This window comes from Akebia trifoliata, chromosome 3 (genome assembly GCF_017979445.1).
Source record: "Akebia trifoliata isolate Shusen 1 chromosome 3, ASM1797944v1, whole genome shotgun sequence".
NCBI lineage: Eukaryota > Viridiplantae > Streptophyta > Magnoliopsida > Ranunculales > Lardizabalaceae > Akebia > Akebia trifoliata.
In genome coordinates, this window is record NC_141377.1 from 34,581,802 (window position 1) to 34,600,487 (window position 18,686).

An 18,686-nucleotide genomic window follows, 5' to 3' on the forward strand; every position below is an offset into this window, starting at 1 on the left:
TATTAATTATATTATTATATTATTAATATCGTTATTATTATAATATTAATAATAATTTCTTTAATATTATTATTATTATTATTGCAAGAAGTATTTCAAGATCGTCATAAGTGGGTGGTCTATGAGAATTAGGAGAAACAATCTAAGACCTATTTCTGATTTTCCATAATTTTGATTCTTGATTATGAAAAAATCATTTCGATAATACAAACTAAATTATGCATCAGATTCTAGAATCCTATTAGGAGCCAAAATCATATTCTAGAATTTCAAACCAAACGTCCTGTTGGTCCCCCTCCCTCTCCTTAGGGGGAGATTTTTTTTACCTTCTAAACTTGAAAAGCATTTGAAAGAAAGAATCGATAAATTATTATTGCCAAAATACCTCTAAAATGATTCAGGGATATTTATTCTAGGCTTTCTATTATTCAATAATTATTATTTTTTATGTAAATGACTATAGAATTTACTTTTCACCAAACGCCCCCACATATTCTAAAGTGTTTCCACATTGACATTCTGATCAATGAAAACACAATATCCAAGCGTCAGGATTTATCGTCGAGATAAATATTCCTAAGATGAGTTTTATCATGAACGTTTATATCCAAGCATCAAGATACACCAATTGTGATCATGCATTTTTTCATGAATCATAGGCACCTAACTCGTTTATATATATAGGGAGCAATTAGTTGCAGATAAAAAAGAATGTAATTTTTCCTTTTTTTGTGTTTTTTGTTGTACAAGAAGATGAAGGAAAGGAGTGCATCTTTTATTTTCTTTGGGAATGCAATCATACAAATGGAGAGCAATGGGGTGTTTTTTCAAGTAACGGGGTGAATCAATTCTAAGTAGTGCGCAATCAGTCACTCCCAATATTTACCATTAATATTGGGATTCACATCATTAACCCTACGTGTCGTATAAAAGAAGATGGAGTGCACCTTTTATTTTGTTCTTTAGGAGTGCAATCATACCAAATGAGTATGAATGGGATTTTTAAAGTGATTTTGGATGCAATTGATTCATGGTTCCATGCAATTAGTCACTCCCTACGTATATGCATCACTGAAATCCTCACCGCTCCATAAGAAGCCAAGCACAAGTACAGCTCTTTCGGCCACGCTGCTCTGTATCTACAGCAGAAAATGTGAATGTAAAATGAGGGAATGGATTTTCCAGAGCTGACACTCCAGGACTCCCTGCAGCTGAGATCTCTTGCCATATGTTGCACCATTGATACATAGTGCATACTCGATACCCACATGTGCACAAATTCAATAATAATCCATTGTACATTCCAAATTCGATTGCACTTAGCATAAAAGATTCCTCTTTAAAAAGGGCATATTTCCTGTAATTGAGCTATCTTCTTCTTCCCTGACAGTCCAGGATTCTTCAATGCAGTGTTGGGTCTCTTGCGATCGAATTGGCCACAGATAATGCCATGTCATATGGAACCCATGCTTTTAACACGTACAAACTTTCCCAATATACTAAAAACTGATGTAAATTAAAACTAACCAACTACAATGGTTGGTTCATAATACAGTTTTTACCACTTGGGAGGGGAGCATCTCGTCATTTGGCAAGCTACAGAACAACATGACCTTGCTATACCAAGATGCCTATTGCCTATAACAAACAAACTGCTTCCAGGATAAAACTAAAATACCTTACTATTGCAGATTCATTTTAGTGAAATAGCAAGCATTCCCTACAGATACCAACATTTTGATAATTGATAAGAAAGGCTGTAAAGATCCAGTAAGTGAGCACTCAAGCCATGTAAAGTGGTCTTGTAACTCTTACTGGAACATGGGAAGCAGAGGCCATGTAGAGAACAATTACATTTCACAGATACAAATCATCTGTCCCATTCTAAATCCGGGCTTTCACGTATCACTGGCTGCCTCACCGGAGGCATGAGCGTGCTTGTTGGCAGCTGATTGGAGAATTGATCCCAGCCTATGATTTGTGGCAGAATAAACTGTGAAAACAAAATGAATTAAGAACCCATCAGATTTCCAAAGCCTAAACAAGGGCAAAAGCACAATTCAATAAATTGGCCAATGATCCCCAATTTTGTTATTTTTATTTTTTGGTAGGTTAAAAATAAATTACTGCTTAAAGAGAAAAAAGAAAAGGTGACCAAGAAAGCCACCAAACAATATACAAAGCCAGGCAAAAGAAAATATTACAAGCAATAAAAATGAGGTCCCACTTGGAAGCCGTAATCTTCAAAGAGAACTCCTTAAATAATCTGCCCCAGGAAAATAATAAACCCAAGATGGACAAGATCACCTCATGCAAAGAATGATTGATCCCTTCAAAGATTCGGTTATTTTGTTCCAACAAGATACCCAAACGAACGGCAAAAGAGGTTAAGGACCAAATGATCCTTTTCTTAAGAGGGACGTCTTTGAGAAAACATCTTTAGAACAAGTCTAAATGGGAAAAGGGAGAGAACACTAAGGGATTTCGAACAATTATAAGAAATGGGCCTACATCTCATAAGCGAAAGAATAATGAATAAATATACTTATCAAAAAAAAATAATAATGAATAAATAGATGATCGATTGATTTGCCACTAGATTTGCACAGAAAGCAATAATTAGCTGAGTGGAAACCCCTTCTCATTAGGTTGTCCATTGTGAGAATTTGGCCAAAGGACAACTGACCAAATAAAGAATGAAATCTTGGAAGGGACTTTCGGATCCCAAATGGTTACGTCTGGAAAAGATCATTGGTAATCATTTCTCCAATGATCTCCACTGTCAAATTGCATGAGGGAGTGTAAACATGTACATGATTGTCGAGTTTTGTCAAGACTACTCATATATACATAAATAAATGAAGTTGAGTGGGATGAGAAGAACCGGATTTTGCCTCGGCAGTACATATGGAGCACATCCAAAGGTTCAATGGCTCCCACACATTATATCCACTGAGCAGAAATGCGATGGAATTGATGACCTAATCATCTGAACTTGGCGAGAAGACCATGAGGCATGTACATGAATCATGACCACCATCACCTAGCCAACAAGATATCCTTGAAGGGAACCATCAAATGGGCTGTGGTGTGTGCTATGCTAATGTCACAGTAGGTCATCTTCCCATCCTCTGACCAAGGTGAGATTTCCACTTTATAGTCTTTTGTGGGTAAATACATCCAGTAAGACTGTACAGATGAAATTAAGTAGATGTACATGAATTATGATTCACGGATGTCTAAATGAATGAAGTGGAATAGCTTTCTTTATTAACATGTCCAGGCCATATAGCAGGTGTTCCTCCTCAACCATCATCAATATCATTAACCATGCCTTACTGCAACAAAGCTGGTTTGGCAACACGAACACTGTTTGACAATAAGTACCATGGTTACATGGAAACCATTTTTATTTATTTTTTGGGATAAGTAGTTCCATGGAAACATGTCTCCCACAAGGATTGGCATTTTCTCATGAGCAACATAGAGGAAACTCTTAGCAGGATTTCAAAATGTTTTGGACTGGGTAATTGGGAAAACGTATAAACTCTTTAAAGATATATATAAAACTCTTTAGAATGAGGTGCCAGTTGAGGGTTCTAAAAGAGAGACAAAGACCAAAACAAACATGGATTGAGGTAGTGGGAGTCGGATACAAACACTCTAGAAGATTAAACGAAGGACCACTGTTTGTTCCGCTGATCCCAAATCTTAGGGACAGGCTTTTGATGATGAAGATAAGGTCTTGAATGTGACGAAGAATATATGTAACCCTTTCCTATATTAAACACTCACTCACAGAGAAAACAATAATTAGAATTAAAATAATAGTTCGGTATTTCCTAAGCAAAAGACATACTACCCACTAATCGGTAAAAACAAACTTGAAAAGTCCAGTGTATCCCCTATTGCACGTTAAGAAACTTTCGTGGGATCAAGGCGCTGCAAAAAAAATCCAGCAGATCGAGCTTCATCCACAAAAGGAATCAATCTCTGCCAGGAGCTTTAGCCTACTGCAACCCGCTCATTCGGGTATTCCAAGGCTGTTGTGACCATACCAGCAAAGTCGGAGCTTGGGAATAATATAAAATGTATTTTTTCAAAACTTAGCAAATAGATCGGGATTAATTCGCTGATAGAAAGGGTCGTGAATTTATTGTAAATTTTTCCAACAAAAAAAAATGGGAGAATTGTCACCATGTTTACTATTTAGGTTTTTTTCATGTGCATGCACTAACGGTTAGAGCATAAGATTCCGTGATAAGTAGGGTGTATCCTCCAGGAGCGAATCAAGCTCAACCATAAATTAGCGGTTGCTACCCATTGGTCCGATGCAAGGCAATAACGAGATGGGATGGACGGTTTATTCTTTCTGGGAACTGAGGTTGGACCAGCTCCTCGTTCGATACTCGATCCGGTTCTTCTTCTAGCCTCATAAATAAGTTCAGATGAGCCACGGCCATGAGCTACACAACAGTCTGTTTCCTATACTAGCAGGGTTTTCATCTGTAGCAATTCAGGTGGCTGGACCCTCAAGGATCCACCCACGGTTTACGTCCTGATATCAGTCTTGTACCATCTAGGGCAGAGATTGAATTGACTCAGGCAATGCAGAAGGTCCCGACCAAACTCACTCTAAGTTATAGGAAAGACACATTGAGTCAAAAAAGAGTGGACAAAAATATAAGAAAACAGGATCAAAAAGAATTAATGGCATCTCAAGCAACACCAAGACAAGTGATCTGGCGTGAGTTATGATTCACAAATAGATCAGGACCTGGGCTAATCTGGACAAATCAACTCAGCCTTGACAGAGAAGAAAAAACACAGTTCCACTACTTAAGTAACCTCAACCAACCTTCACTGGCAAAATTAGAGCTCCAGAAACCCATACAGCAAAAGAAAAAGTTTACCCCTTTCTTTTCATTTTAACCTCAAAAAATAGGAAAAAGTGTAATAGTTAATATATGTTGGGGCAGGAACCAAGTACACAAGGGTATGAGGTGTACATCAAGGACACCATCGAGGTGGTCACTCCAGAAGGTTCTCTATCAAATGAATGGTTCCATATTTTCCGCTATAGTCCTCCAAGTGAAAGAATTGGAGACCCTCACACACAAAACTCAACTTCCTTGGCCTGGTCTGGTAGGAAAGGAAATTCATTCTGACACCCTATAATAGCATATGTATCTGTGTTTGTAATGATGATAAAGTATGTAAATGCAGTGCTTATGATCACATGCATGTTAGTAATTGCATCAACTGTTTGGATGTGGATATGCATCATTGATCACAGCATAATCAATAAATTCCATCAAATATGCTTGTACGAGTATATGAATAGAAATATGTATGTAAAAGCATATAACAAAACATAAATGCCTCCCTCAAATTAGGAACAAGATAAGGGTTCATTGGAAGGAAAGGAATAAGCGCATTTTTTAAGGAAAGGAGTCACCTTTTGAAGAGCTCGAGTTTAATGTGTTGGGGTTACTTTTCCATTGGGGAAAGGTTTCACAAGAGTTGAAGGGCATTTTCTTTGAAGATTTTGTTGTTCGATGGGATCTCGTTTGTTACTTGGGAGATTAGTGGTAGCTTTTTTGGTTTTCTTTGTAGTTTTCTTGGTTCTACCCTCTATTTGATAAGCTTTGTAATTTTGCGATCTCTTGTCCCTTTTCTAATGAAATTTTAACTTATCAAAAAACAAAAAAAAAAAAACAAGTTAAGGGACAATGTCTTACACTGAAAGCCGTGCACAGCACTGTATACTCAGCCTTTGTCACAGGAAGACCAAGTCGTTCGTTGGTTTTCAGGATTGTATTGACAACAGCTGCACAGAGAAAATGTGAGATTGTAGATGATAACAAGTAAGCACCTTTGAAAGGAAGGAATCATTTACTAGTACAAGCTTTGTTTACAAAGAATGCTAAAATGTCGAATACAAGCAAAAGATACATACAGACAATATGTATTAAGATAAAAGCTAGAACCTAAAATGCCCACAAGTGACATACCTCATGTTTTACCAAGTTGTAGAAGCAGGCCTCAAGTATGGGCCTCATATCAGACTTATGGTTCAGAATCTCCCTCCATTTCGGAATGTTTTGGCCGAAACATCCAGGTTTTAGACATTTCGAAACAAAACATTGCTGATGCTCCAAATTTTATTATGTATCACAATGTATTAAATTTTTTCTTGAAACATAATGAAATACTTGGGGATGAGTAGAAAAGTTGCTGAAATTCGAATGAATCTCTATGTTTCATATGCTTTATGAAATAAATCAGAAATGTGCTGAAAAGATGTAAAAGATTTTTACAGTTTTAACTAACTTCGAAGATGAAAAAGAAAAAAAAAATCCAGCGTCCAGTTTCAAAGATCACAGGTTAGTGGAAAACAAAAAAATAAATGAGATTTTCTACAACCTGATTATGAAAGGGATGACAATCTTCCCTATCCGATTTTGGTTGAATCGAGATGGAAACATTCAAATAGTTAAAGAGTGGGGAAACTCACCTGAAACATTTTCGATGTGTATCGAAATAAAAAAGTATGATATGTCTAGCTATGGTTATGCATTAAATGCAATGTTTTGTGATACCTGTGACTCAAAACACTTATAATGTCTGAAAAGGGAATGATTTTTAATTCTAACTATCATTTAATCACTTAAAAATAGTTTTTCATAATTAGTTATGAATTAAAAAAAAAAAACTAATTATAAGTTATTTGAACTTCAATATTTTGGAATGATTTGACACGTACAGAATGTTTCTGCTCCAAAGTTGAAGAAAATATCATATAGCTTGACAAAGTTAAAAGAAAGAATCGATGATATGAAAACCACATACATACTAAACTTTGATCAATCAATCTTTTTCATAAATACTAAACTTTGAACCATGTTTATACATTTGATTATTTTCATTAATAGCTCCACAATTCTCATCGTTTATATTTAAAAAAATTAGATTTACAAGCATGAACCAGAAATGGATGTCATGTGAGAGCAGAATTTTGATCCCAGGTCTGTGGTATTACAACACACAAGGCTTTACCACCTCACCAAGGTGGCACGTTTGATGCAATAGCAATTTTTACAAGATATTCCACATAACTATTGTCCCAAATAATTAGGTCTTGCCAAAAAAAAAAAAAAACCATTAACTTAGAGATCAAAACTTCAAATATACTTGCCCACCAAACCAAATGTTTCAAGACAAGGTAGAAGGCTTACACAAAGAAAAGTGATAACCAGAATCGTCAGGATGTGGTGTAACTGATAAGCTCTTTCTAACTTGACCTGCATTACTGTATCATTCAACGCTAGTTAATGCACCAATTAAAATTTGAAAATTATGTATTTTTTTTAAAAGGAAGCTTGCATCCATAAAGGGTGAGCGATTATGTATTAGAGGGATATCTTAGAAGCCAAAGGATTTTAATCAAAGAACAAGACCAAACAAACAATCATTTTCACTATCCAAGTTCGACTAGCCATAAAGGGTGAGTGATTATTGAGGATGTCATCCATTGGACTAATGTCAAGTGACTAAAATGGAGTCATGATTCTGGACTGTTATGCGAAGAATGTGTACGAATCAAACCAACGATGAAGTGTTATTCACTTAGCCAACTTAAAAAATGACAAAATTTGATAAACTCCTCAGAAATTCTTCCTCATCAATCCATATAATTTTTTGACATTCTTATCACCCTTTCAGAGGTTGCAACCTATATCAAAGCATTCCTTATTGTTGCCATTGTTGGTCTTTGTTGTACATGCGCAAATAAATGTGTGTATATGTTATGAATTTTATTGTGGAAAAAAAAAAATTTAAGATAGTTTAGGAGTGTTTAAAAGCATTTATATCCCCTTTTTTGCATTTACTTACTTTTGGGTGGTATTTAAGAAATAATTGATCATTCCGGTTCCCTTGAGGTTTCTGGAGTCAAAAATAGCTTTGTATAGGTTGAATCAAGATTATGTACTCCTCAAATAATGTAATTTGACATTGTTCTTGGGTAAAAATCATTTTTATCTGCAACTACATGTTTCTTTTACACACTTGATACCCATTTGTCTTACAAATGTGTAAAATTCATCCCGTATATGGACTTATGGTGCATTAAAAAGATTTTATTATTGTCATCCATTTTTTGGGATAGGAAAACCAAAATACCAATTTCCTTTCTTTGCACCATAAAAAATATATCGAAGGTCGTAAGTCAGCAAGGAAGCACCTTGATTTCATGGAAGGATCATGAAAAAATTCACAAGATTTGCCAGGTCCAAGGCTCATCAACGATCCAAGCTCCGTAGGCGACAAAGCAAATACCTAGAAAATAACAAAACCAATCAATCAGTCCAACATCACAAGAAGCAAAGAAAGCCACTTGGTGGAATGAAAATTATTTATAAGGTTAAGGGAAGCTCGTCAATTTTGAGTTGAGCTTTGTAGAAACAATATTTCGATGGTGGATGCAAGGATGGGATGAAATTGTTCAAGTCCAAACCTCAAAGTCATTATCTCATTCAAATGGTTAATGTTATGGGATATACTTTAATTAAAAACTTTTGGATTCTTCTAGTTGTGTTGTTCACCTATGGTTTCAAGTAAGAGCTTTGATTCTTAGCTTGAATTTTCAATGTCTATAGCCTAAGTTGGTAATTTATAGAAGGTATTGGATTTTTATCCAAGTTCGTGCTCTGTTCATATTTCTTTGCCTGGTTGAGGAAGTACTTAGAAAAAGAGGCTTGGAACACTCCTGACTCTTACTACTTCAGAAAATTGAGAGATGATGTCATGGTCACGTCATTCTTGTAGAGAATAACTGCAACACAAGTAGAGTTTTTTGAAGAAGCATACCCTTGACGGCTCCTAGAGTTCCAAAGAGCGAAAGAGGGATGGGACAAAGCTGCAGTTGTTTCTGTTAACCAACCAACTACTCCAAAAGACCAATCTGTTGGAGAAGGGGAAAACAATGATATAAGAGGGTCGTGGAGCTTGACTGATGAATGACACACGAGAGGGTGGAGGAAAATATACACCCAACACTCCCCCTCACCGATAAGGGTGGAAATATTTGAACCCGTGACCTATACGAACCTAGCTCTCTAATACCATGTTAACCAACCAACTACTCCAAAAGACCGATCTGTTGGAGAAGGGGAGAACAATGAATATAAGAGGGTCACGGGGCTTGACTGGTGTATGACACACCCGAGAGTGGAGGAAAATATACACTCAACAGTTTCCATGGCCACAAAGGCTCAGATATATCAACCACAAAACTCATTATATACCCCCATTGTCTATTCACATAAGGTACAAAATAGATATGAACTCTATTTCCAATAGAGTATGGTATTGACCGAATCAATAAGAGATTCTAAGAGAGTAAGAACTAAATAGAGTACTCATATTTCCATTTTCAAAAAGCTAGGGCTATTGACAAAGCATTTAGGTGTTCTAAGATTAATTTGTAGTGGTGAGTCAACATCTCACAAGCATTCATTCTTCTCAATCACGATGTGACCTCATACCCCTTTGGTGAAGTAAAGGCAATGCCATCTTTCATGTTGAGTTGAACATTAGTCAACTGTCATGTATTCTCAAAGTTATATGAGTTTTAGAGGCGTCTATATCCAACTTCGTAAATAGATGGTCGACACCCAAGTCTTTTCTTATGTATCAAGGTCACTTTACATCTCGAAAGCCGGTAAATATTTTATGGAGTCTTTATCCACCTTCGGTCAATAGGGAATCTTTAGGGCTTTCTATTATTTTTGGTGAATCAATAGAAGTTGCTAAGGAAATAAGGGACTTTCCCCATCTTACAACTATCAAATTTGAAGGTGATGGGAAAGGGATAGAAAACCCTATTGGGATCCACATAATGGACAAAGATATGATAGGGATTGATGAAGCTTACTTCTCATCCGAGTATATCACAATACATCCAGCTGCTCTAGTGGTAATGGTCGTGGTGTAGCAAGCAGTGGGTGACATGGCTGTTATTCCACATCTAGACTCAGGTACAAACCAAAATGGGGCTGCTGAGGGTTTGGTAAGGGCAGGCGAGGTTCAAATCAAATGTAACAAGGCTGGTCCATCACCACATAAAACGTAGAGAATATCTACAATGAAGTAAGACTTGGAACCTTGCAGGGAAGCAGGTAGGAAAAATCCCTTTGTTGTTTTGAAATTGATTTATCCTCATTGAATATACATATATAACGCTACAAATGATATTGAATGTTGGAACAGTTCTTCAATTTACTTTAAATATAGGGAGTGTCAAGAGATTCCAAACCTTTACATGTGTGTCTCCGTAAATCATAAATAATATAACTCTAGAAATTATGAAAGCTCTAGTGCTTACAATCAAATGAAAGGTCATCAAACTTCTATAACAATCAAGTCCAACATAGAAGAAAGGTTGGTGATAAATGATTTACACAATGAGAAGTGGTTCCAATAAGTTATCACAAGACACCCCCAAAGACTTCTATGAGGGATAAGGAAAAATTAACAAGTGGGGTCGGGGTTGAGCACATCTAGGGTCCACGACAATCCAATTTGAAATTGACCTCATCAAGAAAGGATTATTCATTGTGGTAGAAAATTTGACAAAGGTAAGCACAGCTGGAATTCGTGTAGACAACCCTAAGAGTGGCGCAAATAAAAGAAAAGCATTTACTTTGGAATCAAAGGATATTTTTAAATTGGTAAAGAATAAGGTCCAATCAGTTGAAAACGTTATTAGCATAATTTGTAAAGGTAAAAAGGTTGAAACAGTTGAAAACGTTATTAGCATAATTTGTAAAGGTAAAAAGGATGAAACGATCAAGCTCTCAATGACCATGACCTAGCAAGATCCACAAAAATGCTCAAAGCAACCAATGAGTGTAATCCTTTGAATGATCAGTATGTGGGAATGCCAATTACTCATTAAGGTTTGAATCCTCTATTGGAATGTAAATACAAGGCTACTTAGTTGGACATATGGTACCTCCTTGTTACAAACCAAAGTGAATGATCATTTTCATTGGGTTCTCGCAGAGATTTATGAACCATATGATAGATAATTGAGATAGCCTTTTTGGAAACCTTTGAATGGCATTAGGGGCCTGTGGGATCTTCCATGGTGTTTTGGGGATATTTCATTGTAATTGGACTTTCTCATGAAAAGGGGGAGGTAGAATCGCGAGGTTTATGGACTTCTCTGATTTTCTGTCGTAACTTTCATTAAAAAGGAACAATGCTGAATGGGAAGGGAAGGTAGATAAAACCCAAAAAAAAAAAAAAAACGAAAGGTATCTAAAAGGCAAAGCAAAGAAAACCAACTAGTAGCAGGAGAGTAGATATAGAGAAATAAAATAAAGAACGAAAATTAAAATATGTTAACATCTTCATAAACACCTCTGACACCTGAAAACAAGATTTTCAAAGATGATCCAACTGCGGATGGATTGTTGAATTTGTCAGCAAATGTGAATAATTAGATCTTCATTTAATAAGATCATCCTTTACTATATCCAAGGACCAACAAAATTCAATATTAAGCAAATTTGATCCTGCGATTTTTTTTTCGATATGTGAGTATTAGGAGAATAATTTATAGTACGAGCTTCAGAAGCTAATGAAAACTTAGAATCAACAAACAAAAAACAAGGTAGAATCAACTAGAACCAAGAATAAGAGAGCACAATAAGGATGGAAAGAAAAACTGTTAATTTCTTGCTAGCTATAGGAGATCAAATGAATTGTTGATCTTGATGGTGGGCGACGAACCCATAGAAGATCAATTAAGTAGTCATGAAACTCTGCTAGATTTTTCACCCGTTTATATACAGATCATAGCCAGTGGAGACCTCTTCAAACAATTGGATTTATCGTATCTAAGCCAACAACAAACCAATTTGTTGGAACGGAACTTGGATAATGAGATTCTATTGGTGTTTGGAATCTAGTAGCAATAATCTTCTACCCAACATTTTGTTCCCATACAGAATCTTGTTCCTGCTTTCGATAATAAATAGTTCAATTTGTTCATTTTTTTATGGCAATCCTGATCACAACATAGAACCCCTTCCTAGCACTTCCAGTCACAAAGATTGGCAATAGATAGAGCACTAGAATCGAACACATTTTCTTCGATAATTAAATTTTTTTTATAAAGAAAAGGCCATAGAGGTGACCAACCCAGAAGAATACAACCCAAAAACCCATCCCCTCACTATAAATTCTCAAGATTACAAACCCTCCCCCATCTCCCCACAAAAATATCAAAAAACACGCCCCCAAATTCTCTAAAAAATTGTCCCAGTAAAATAAAAAGCCTAAAATCGAGATTACAATGTCTTGTGTAGAATGAGCCTTGCCTTAAAAATTCTACAATTTCTTTCTTTCCACAGCCCCCAACAAATAGCAAAAGGAGCAAGAGACCATGAAATCGTCTTAAAAGATTACCTACAACCCCACTGAAGCTAAACAGAACAGAGAGTCTGGACGAACAGAGGGTACTTGTGAAGGGTAGACAAATATTACATGTTCTCATAGAAACAAATGCATCAATTCTAGGCTAAGAAATGACAACCCTGTGGTAGACACTGAAAAGGCTTATAACCACGTCAATTGGGTCTTTATCGACTATATGCTTGGGAATTTGATTCAGCATTAAAAGGCAAAGATGGTTTAGAACATGTGGGTCAACTGGTTTTTGCATAAGTTTCAAGAGACTCAGTCAAAGGACCCGTTAAATCCTCTTCCTTGTTTATTTGTGTAAATTGAAACTTTCAATAGTATAATTTCAATGGAAGTCGTTGCAAGAATATAAATGGATTCCATTTACATTTTGAAGGTGACCCTATCTTCTCCCCCCCCCCCCCCCCCCTTTCCCCAATGCTTCTTTTGAGTAGCTCTTTACTTTGAGGTCAAAGTTTCTTTGCTTAGACGCAATTTCGAGGCTCTATGTCCACTTGGTCAAGAGCCAAATATTGGAATTATAGGTAATGTGTAAATGTGATTGAGGCAGTTGAAACAACATACAACACTCCAATCATAAATGGATCAGCTTAATGATCAAAAAAGAAGGAATTATTACCTGCTTCTTTTCCCAATTGTACTTGCGTTCACCAACAGCAGGCCAAAATGTCAATAGCAAACAACCTCTCTTATCAACTTTAAAACCTCCAGACTGTTCAAGACAAAGTATGAATGAGAAGGAACATATGTTAATTCACTATAGGATTCTCTCTTTCAGAAGCATGAAACATAATATGTAACAAAAAGAGATGAAACCATACTCCTAACTTAATGAACTTTGGCATGATAGGGGAGACAGAGAGGGCTGCTTTGCCCTTGAAAAGAGTATAAGCAGCATATACATTACTGGAGTGATTCCCTGAAGATACTGAAGGAAATGAACTTAACTAAGTCAACCAAAAGGGGCGGTAAAAGTTCAAAAATCATAACTAAACACGATAGAAATGTACCTTCGGGAGTTAGAGACGGTCTACCAGACGAAATCCCAGCACGAGATATAAAGTTGTGGGCCCATAAATCACTTTTGATATTATTGAACTGTCCCGATAGTAGTTTCACAGACAGAGACCTCCTGCTTAACCAAGAAGACCATCAGCAGACTACTAAATAAAAAGGAAAATTGTTTCTTCCAACAACACTTCAATTAGGGGCAAGGATTCGCAACATCCTATGTGGGAAGTTTTATCCCAATAATAGAGTGCATGATAGGGCTTACCCTAATAGGTATGATATGGACAAGTGCTTTATGCACATGGTCAACTCATAGGGTCATCTATCAGATGGATGACAGTACTGGTGACACCAACCCCTCCATGTAGAAAGAAAAACACAATCATTACAGTGAAGAGGTTTATAGTGTTTCTCCAAAAAGATTTTTCCACAAAAGGGAAGTAAGTACACACAATTTTAGGAATGAGGTTTCCATAAGCAAGTATAAGGGACCATTTACAAAGCAAAGAGTGGGTAAACTAAAATTACAAGGCTAGAACTCATACTCGTGGCGTCCCTTAGAGACATTAATTTGTAAAGCACTTTTGATTGGGTTAGGAGTTTCAGAATGAGCTGATTTTTTGTGGGGATGATCTCCTCAACGTAGAGATCATACTCAAAAAATCAGCTCAATTCAAAACTTTTAACCCATATAGGAAAAAATTAGGCTCCCTAGCTTTGATTGCCGAACATGACCCATATATATGAATCATTAAAAAATAATTATTTTATTTTATATAAAAAATAATTATTTTATTTTATATGAAAAACACAAAACCAAATTGACTTGGCCAAATTTTAAAAATATCAGACGAGTTATATCTGATCTCAGATGAACCAATGTGAAGGAGGATTCAAATTGGAAATTTTGCTCATTCATGAACCATATTTTGACATCTAGCATAACATTAAGTGTGTGTTTGGTAACACTTCTGAAATCTGAATGGAGGTAGTCCACCTTTAAAATTCAGACTTCAAAAACTCTATTGCCATTTGTTTCAATTCAAATTTTAAAATTAAAAACCAAAATTCAGAAGTTTGGGTTTAGCGATGGGGGGACGCTAGATGAAACTTCTAAATTCTGAATTTGTTTTTTATTCCTAAAATACCCTCCTCCAAACACTGATTTCTATCACTTACCCTTCTTTATACAAATCCTAAAACCCTTATTTTTAACTTTTTTACCACTCATTTTTCTTCTACCTCTCCTTCCTCTACAACAGTATTGTCAAGGTCTTTCCCCTTTCTCTTGTTTCGTGTTTGAAAACCCTATATTTTTCACTCCGAAATTAATACAGTAAGATCTCTCTCTATCTTTGATTTACCATTTTCATCTATTAATGGACATCACTTTTTCTTCTAACATCATATGTTTCATATATGTAATTTCGATCATATACTTGTGATTTAAAAATCTCTTAAAGGTTTTTTGATTGTAAGGGGTTTAGGTTTTGGTGATTTGGGTGTTTCAAGAAAAAACAATTGAGATTATTAGGGTAGTCATCTTGGTCTTGGACAATTTTTAAAACCATAGGATACTAATGTCTATTATAAGAATAGCTCAGAATTATCTATTCCATAGATGATGAAGAGGTGATTGGGTAGTTCACATCTCAATCCAATTTGGTAGTGCTTGCATGTCAAAAACTATTTTTGAATGTCGTCTATATTTTTTACCATAGGCAAGCAAGTGGTTTGGTAGGATAATTAGGATCTTATGGATTTTCTCTTTTTTGATGAAATTTTTTCAAGGAGTTTAAAATTTATTTTTTAATGACTTTTGAAGGAGGTGGTTGGGTGTGTAGCATTTCAAATGCTTAGTTATTGAGGTATTTTTGGGTGTTTGAATCCTTATTTGTTCCTGGTTGTTCATTTCAACCTCCTTGCTTTATTGCTTCAATGAAATTCTCATACAAAAATTTAGATTTCCTTGCCCACCATTAATCATCTATGCTTATATTTACTAGGAGGTGCATCTATGCTAACTTGCCAAAAGTTGTAAAATTTAAGAATTGCAATATACGACATGGATGAATTCCACATAGCAAACTTGTTCGTCATCTTGAGTTTGACCATTCAATTTTTGTTCAACAAGTTCAATGGTTTAGTTGGTGACCAAGTTTGCCAACACATTGTTCGTAGGGAGGGCATTATATGTAAACTGCATGATACTTTTTTTTAATCATGCTTAGATGTATTGATTAGATCTGAATTCTTCTGTTGTTTGATTTTGTTCTGCATTGTTGCTTTCTTATTGTAAAACCTAGGAACCATTACTAATAAGCTCTCAAATTGTGGTTTAATTGATAAGGACAATAACATTATATGTGACACATAAGTATGTGTTAGGTGTTTGATATTATGTTAAAACCAATAAAAAAATGAAGATTGACCATACATACTTTGGAATTAAAAAAGATTTCCCAAATTCATCAAAAGCTTATCATGGTTCATTGATATTCATAAATATCGCTTCCAAGAATAATGGTAAAGAAAAGAGTAACCAAAACTCTCAACAAGAAAAGAGTGTTAATAGAGCGGACTTTTCTACAGACCACTCGAAAAGGAATCACTTACTTGAATTGTACTTGCAAATCAACTAGAAAATGCATGATTGTTTATTGTTTGACTATTACCTTGTTGGAATATAATTTCTCAAGTATGAATTCAATTTGAAAACAATACTCTTAGGGTGTTCGATTTATTAGAAATCGAAATTAAATGTGTGGATGGTTTCATTATGCATAACATGTTATGTTTTTTGGTTAACAATTTATTAAAATTACAAAAGAGTAATATTGTCAAAATGACCATTATATTTTAAAATTCTGTTTGTAACCAGAAATTTTTAAAAATGACAAACAAACAACTTTTCCATAACCAGATTTCAAAAAACAGAAATTAGATTTCAGACTTCAGAAGTGATACCAAACATACCCTAAACGATTTTCTGACCTCATAAAAGGGGATTTTGAGATGAACCGAGTTAAGGGTAAGTTTTCAACTCACTCAAGCGAGGGAAATTCCTCATCAAACTCAGTTATCGGCCCAACCAACTCACTGAATCGGAAGATCCATTAACGTACCGGAAGTAAATAATCAAAAAATGCAAACCAATGAACTTGAGTAAAAACCAAAATATCTCACTCTTGGAGCCCAAAATTTCAAAAAAGAGTCGTAGAGTGAATATATTTAGGATCTAATCTGTCACAGTTCATTAAAATCTCACTCTTTGAGCTTATCAAACACGAAGAAATTGAAGCTAGAGATCGGAATATGTCTAGGGTTTAAACGAATTAGGGTTAGGGTTTCATATGTTACCTGGACATTAAGAAGTGCGAAAACCTCATCATTTTTAAAGGATTTAGAGAACTCTTCCACTTAGAACCAACTCTTCTTTTTAAACTCAGAGAGGGAGAGGGAGAGAGGCAGAGAGACAGAGAGAGCATTCGAACACAAGAGGTCTCGGTCTTAAAAGAGTGACGACTGACGAGAGGCGTCCATCACAAATGGAGGGAAAAGGGCAATGATGTAGTGCTCCGCAACACAAGTATTCGTTTCAAGTGAAATGAACAATGCATAGTGCCACGTGTCATGCTCCAGATTGCTGAATGTTGGCCCACCATATCCAAATCTTAACCGACGTAGAGCAACTCCAACGCAATAGGGTTCGGATTCTCTATCTTCTCTCAACTGCCATTTTATAGAATTAAAACCCTCCCAAAGCATTCTAAAATTATGATAGTTGTGAAATATTTTTATTGTAATTGATTTTGTGTGGAGTCATTTTGGCTAGTACTGTCCGAGTAAAAATCCCTTGAATAGACTAAATCACTTTCCATAATAAAATGTCCAGTAAGTATGCCTATTTGTGATGGAGTTGCTCTAAGGGTGTATTTGATAAGAGTGAGTTATGTGTGAAAATCGTTAACCCATGTGCAATTATGAAATGTGTATGTTTGGAAAGTCAACTCACACGAGTTAACAACTTGCCAACTCTCAACTCTCATCTTTTAGGGTATTTCAACATTTGAAAGGTTTCACTACTCCTTGTCTCCATTACAATAGTTCCTCTCTCTCTCTCTCCTTCTTCTTCTTCTTCTTCTTCTTATCTATCCCTGCTCCTCCCCTTTCTAAGATTTCTTTAAGAACTTACAATGATTAAAGAATTAAGAATATTTATTTGTAACTTTCATTGTTTGTGAAACATAAAAGTTAATTTAACTCTCATCAAGAACTTTCAGGAGTTGAAGTTTCAAGAGTTCAACTATCACAATGAACTTTCAGTATTCAGACACACCCTACATTAAATTTGGTTAAAGACTGAATCAAAATCTACTTGGAAATTAATATTTAAAAATATATAGGTATAAGTTTTTAAATTTTAAAAATGCCCTCTCATTACATTAAATTTTAGAGATTTTTTTTTTTTTTTGTCAAATCTCTACTCTCTAGCATTCTAGAGAGAGAAGGGTGAAATCCATTTTTTTTTTTATTTAGGAGAGGTGTTGAATTCAAACCCCCTCATTAGCCAGTCAAATGGATTTATCCCTGCATACCATGCGTGATTTGTAGGGGTATGGCATGTACCTAGAGGATTTAGGCGAGATATGGTGCTCTATGAGGCTAATTGCCTCGATCCTACTAGTCAGGCCTACTTAGACCCTGTCATCAAAATAATTTAATTTAATTTAAACAATGCCCCCTTATTTCATTTAAATTTATGGGATTTTTTTTATCGATCATGAATCTAAAATAAGATGAGTTCCATTGCATTTATACCTATTAATTTTAAATTACTAAAATCACTTTTATTTACCTCCACTTGGAGCTCATTTTTATTTATAGATATTCTTATATTTATGAACTGATGGCACATTTCTTGACATCAGTATACTCTACAAGACTAAGAAAAATAACATAAATACCCCCCCCCCAACTTCAACTTGTAGTCGAGAACTATCGACTTTTCACCCAAAGAGTAGGCCTTATTCAGGCTTTCAATCACTGGAAGAAGGGTAAATTAATTTTAACCACTTCAACCTCTACTAGATAATTCACATTTTTTTTCCTTCACTCGTCTATGTTTCATGAGCATCCTTCTAGGATCAAATCTCTGTCTGATTCTGTAAGCTATCACATTT

At 35.4% G+C, this 18,686-nt stretch overlaps 1 protein-coding gene across 3 annotated transcripts; it reads right to left on the minus strand.

The window, feature by feature from the left end:
- Positions 1 to 1,497: 1,497 nt before the first annotated feature.
- ATWHY2 (WHIRLY 2) lies at positions 1,498 to 17,164 on the minus strand. 3 transcript variants are annotated; one of them, XR_015176492.1, is made up of 9 exons: positions 16,864 to 17,158; positions 13,503 to 13,624; positions 13,314 to 13,420; positions 13,112 to 13,204; positions 8,246 to 8,340; positions 7,239 to 7,312; positions 5,742 to 5,830; positions 1,816 to 1,993; positions 1,498 to 1,720 (listed from the first exon to the last, which is right to left on the minus strand). XR_015176492.1 is itself a non-coding variant. In XM_086434641.1 (8 exons), the coding sequence occupies exons 1-8, from the start codon at positions 16,989 to 16,991 to the stop codon at positions 1,871 to 1,873; spliced, it is 822 nt and encodes a 273-aa protein (XP_086290767.1). In that variant the 5' UTR covers positions 16,992 to 17,164; the 3' UTR covers positions 1,498 to 1,870. The 3 variants fall into 3 exon arrangements, 2 of the variants coding, with proteins under 2 accessions (XP_086290767.1, XP_086290766.1); XM_086434641.1 differs by having other exon boundaries at positions 1,498 to 1,993; positions 13,314 to 13,411; positions 16,864 to 17,164; XM_086434640.1 differs by having other exon boundaries at positions 1,498 to 1,993; positions 16,864 to 17,156.
- Positions 17,165 to 18,686: the final 1,522 nt, after the last annotated feature.

Excerpts from the sequence above, each read along its gene's own strand:
- ATWHY2 (XM_086434640.1), bottom strand. The coding sequence starts at position 16,991 with ATGCTCTCTCTGTCTCTCTGCCTCTCTCCCTCTCCCTCTCTGAGTTTA. Across the intron at positions 8,341-13,111 it reads ACAATTGGGAAAAGAAGCAG|GTATTTGCTTTGTCGCCTAC; the intron begins GTAATAATTCCT and ends GTTATTTTCTAG. Across the intron at positions 7,313-8,245 it reads GATCCTTCCATGAAATCAAG|TAATGCAGGTCAAGTTAGAA; the intron begins GTGCTTCCTTGC and ends TGAATGATACAG.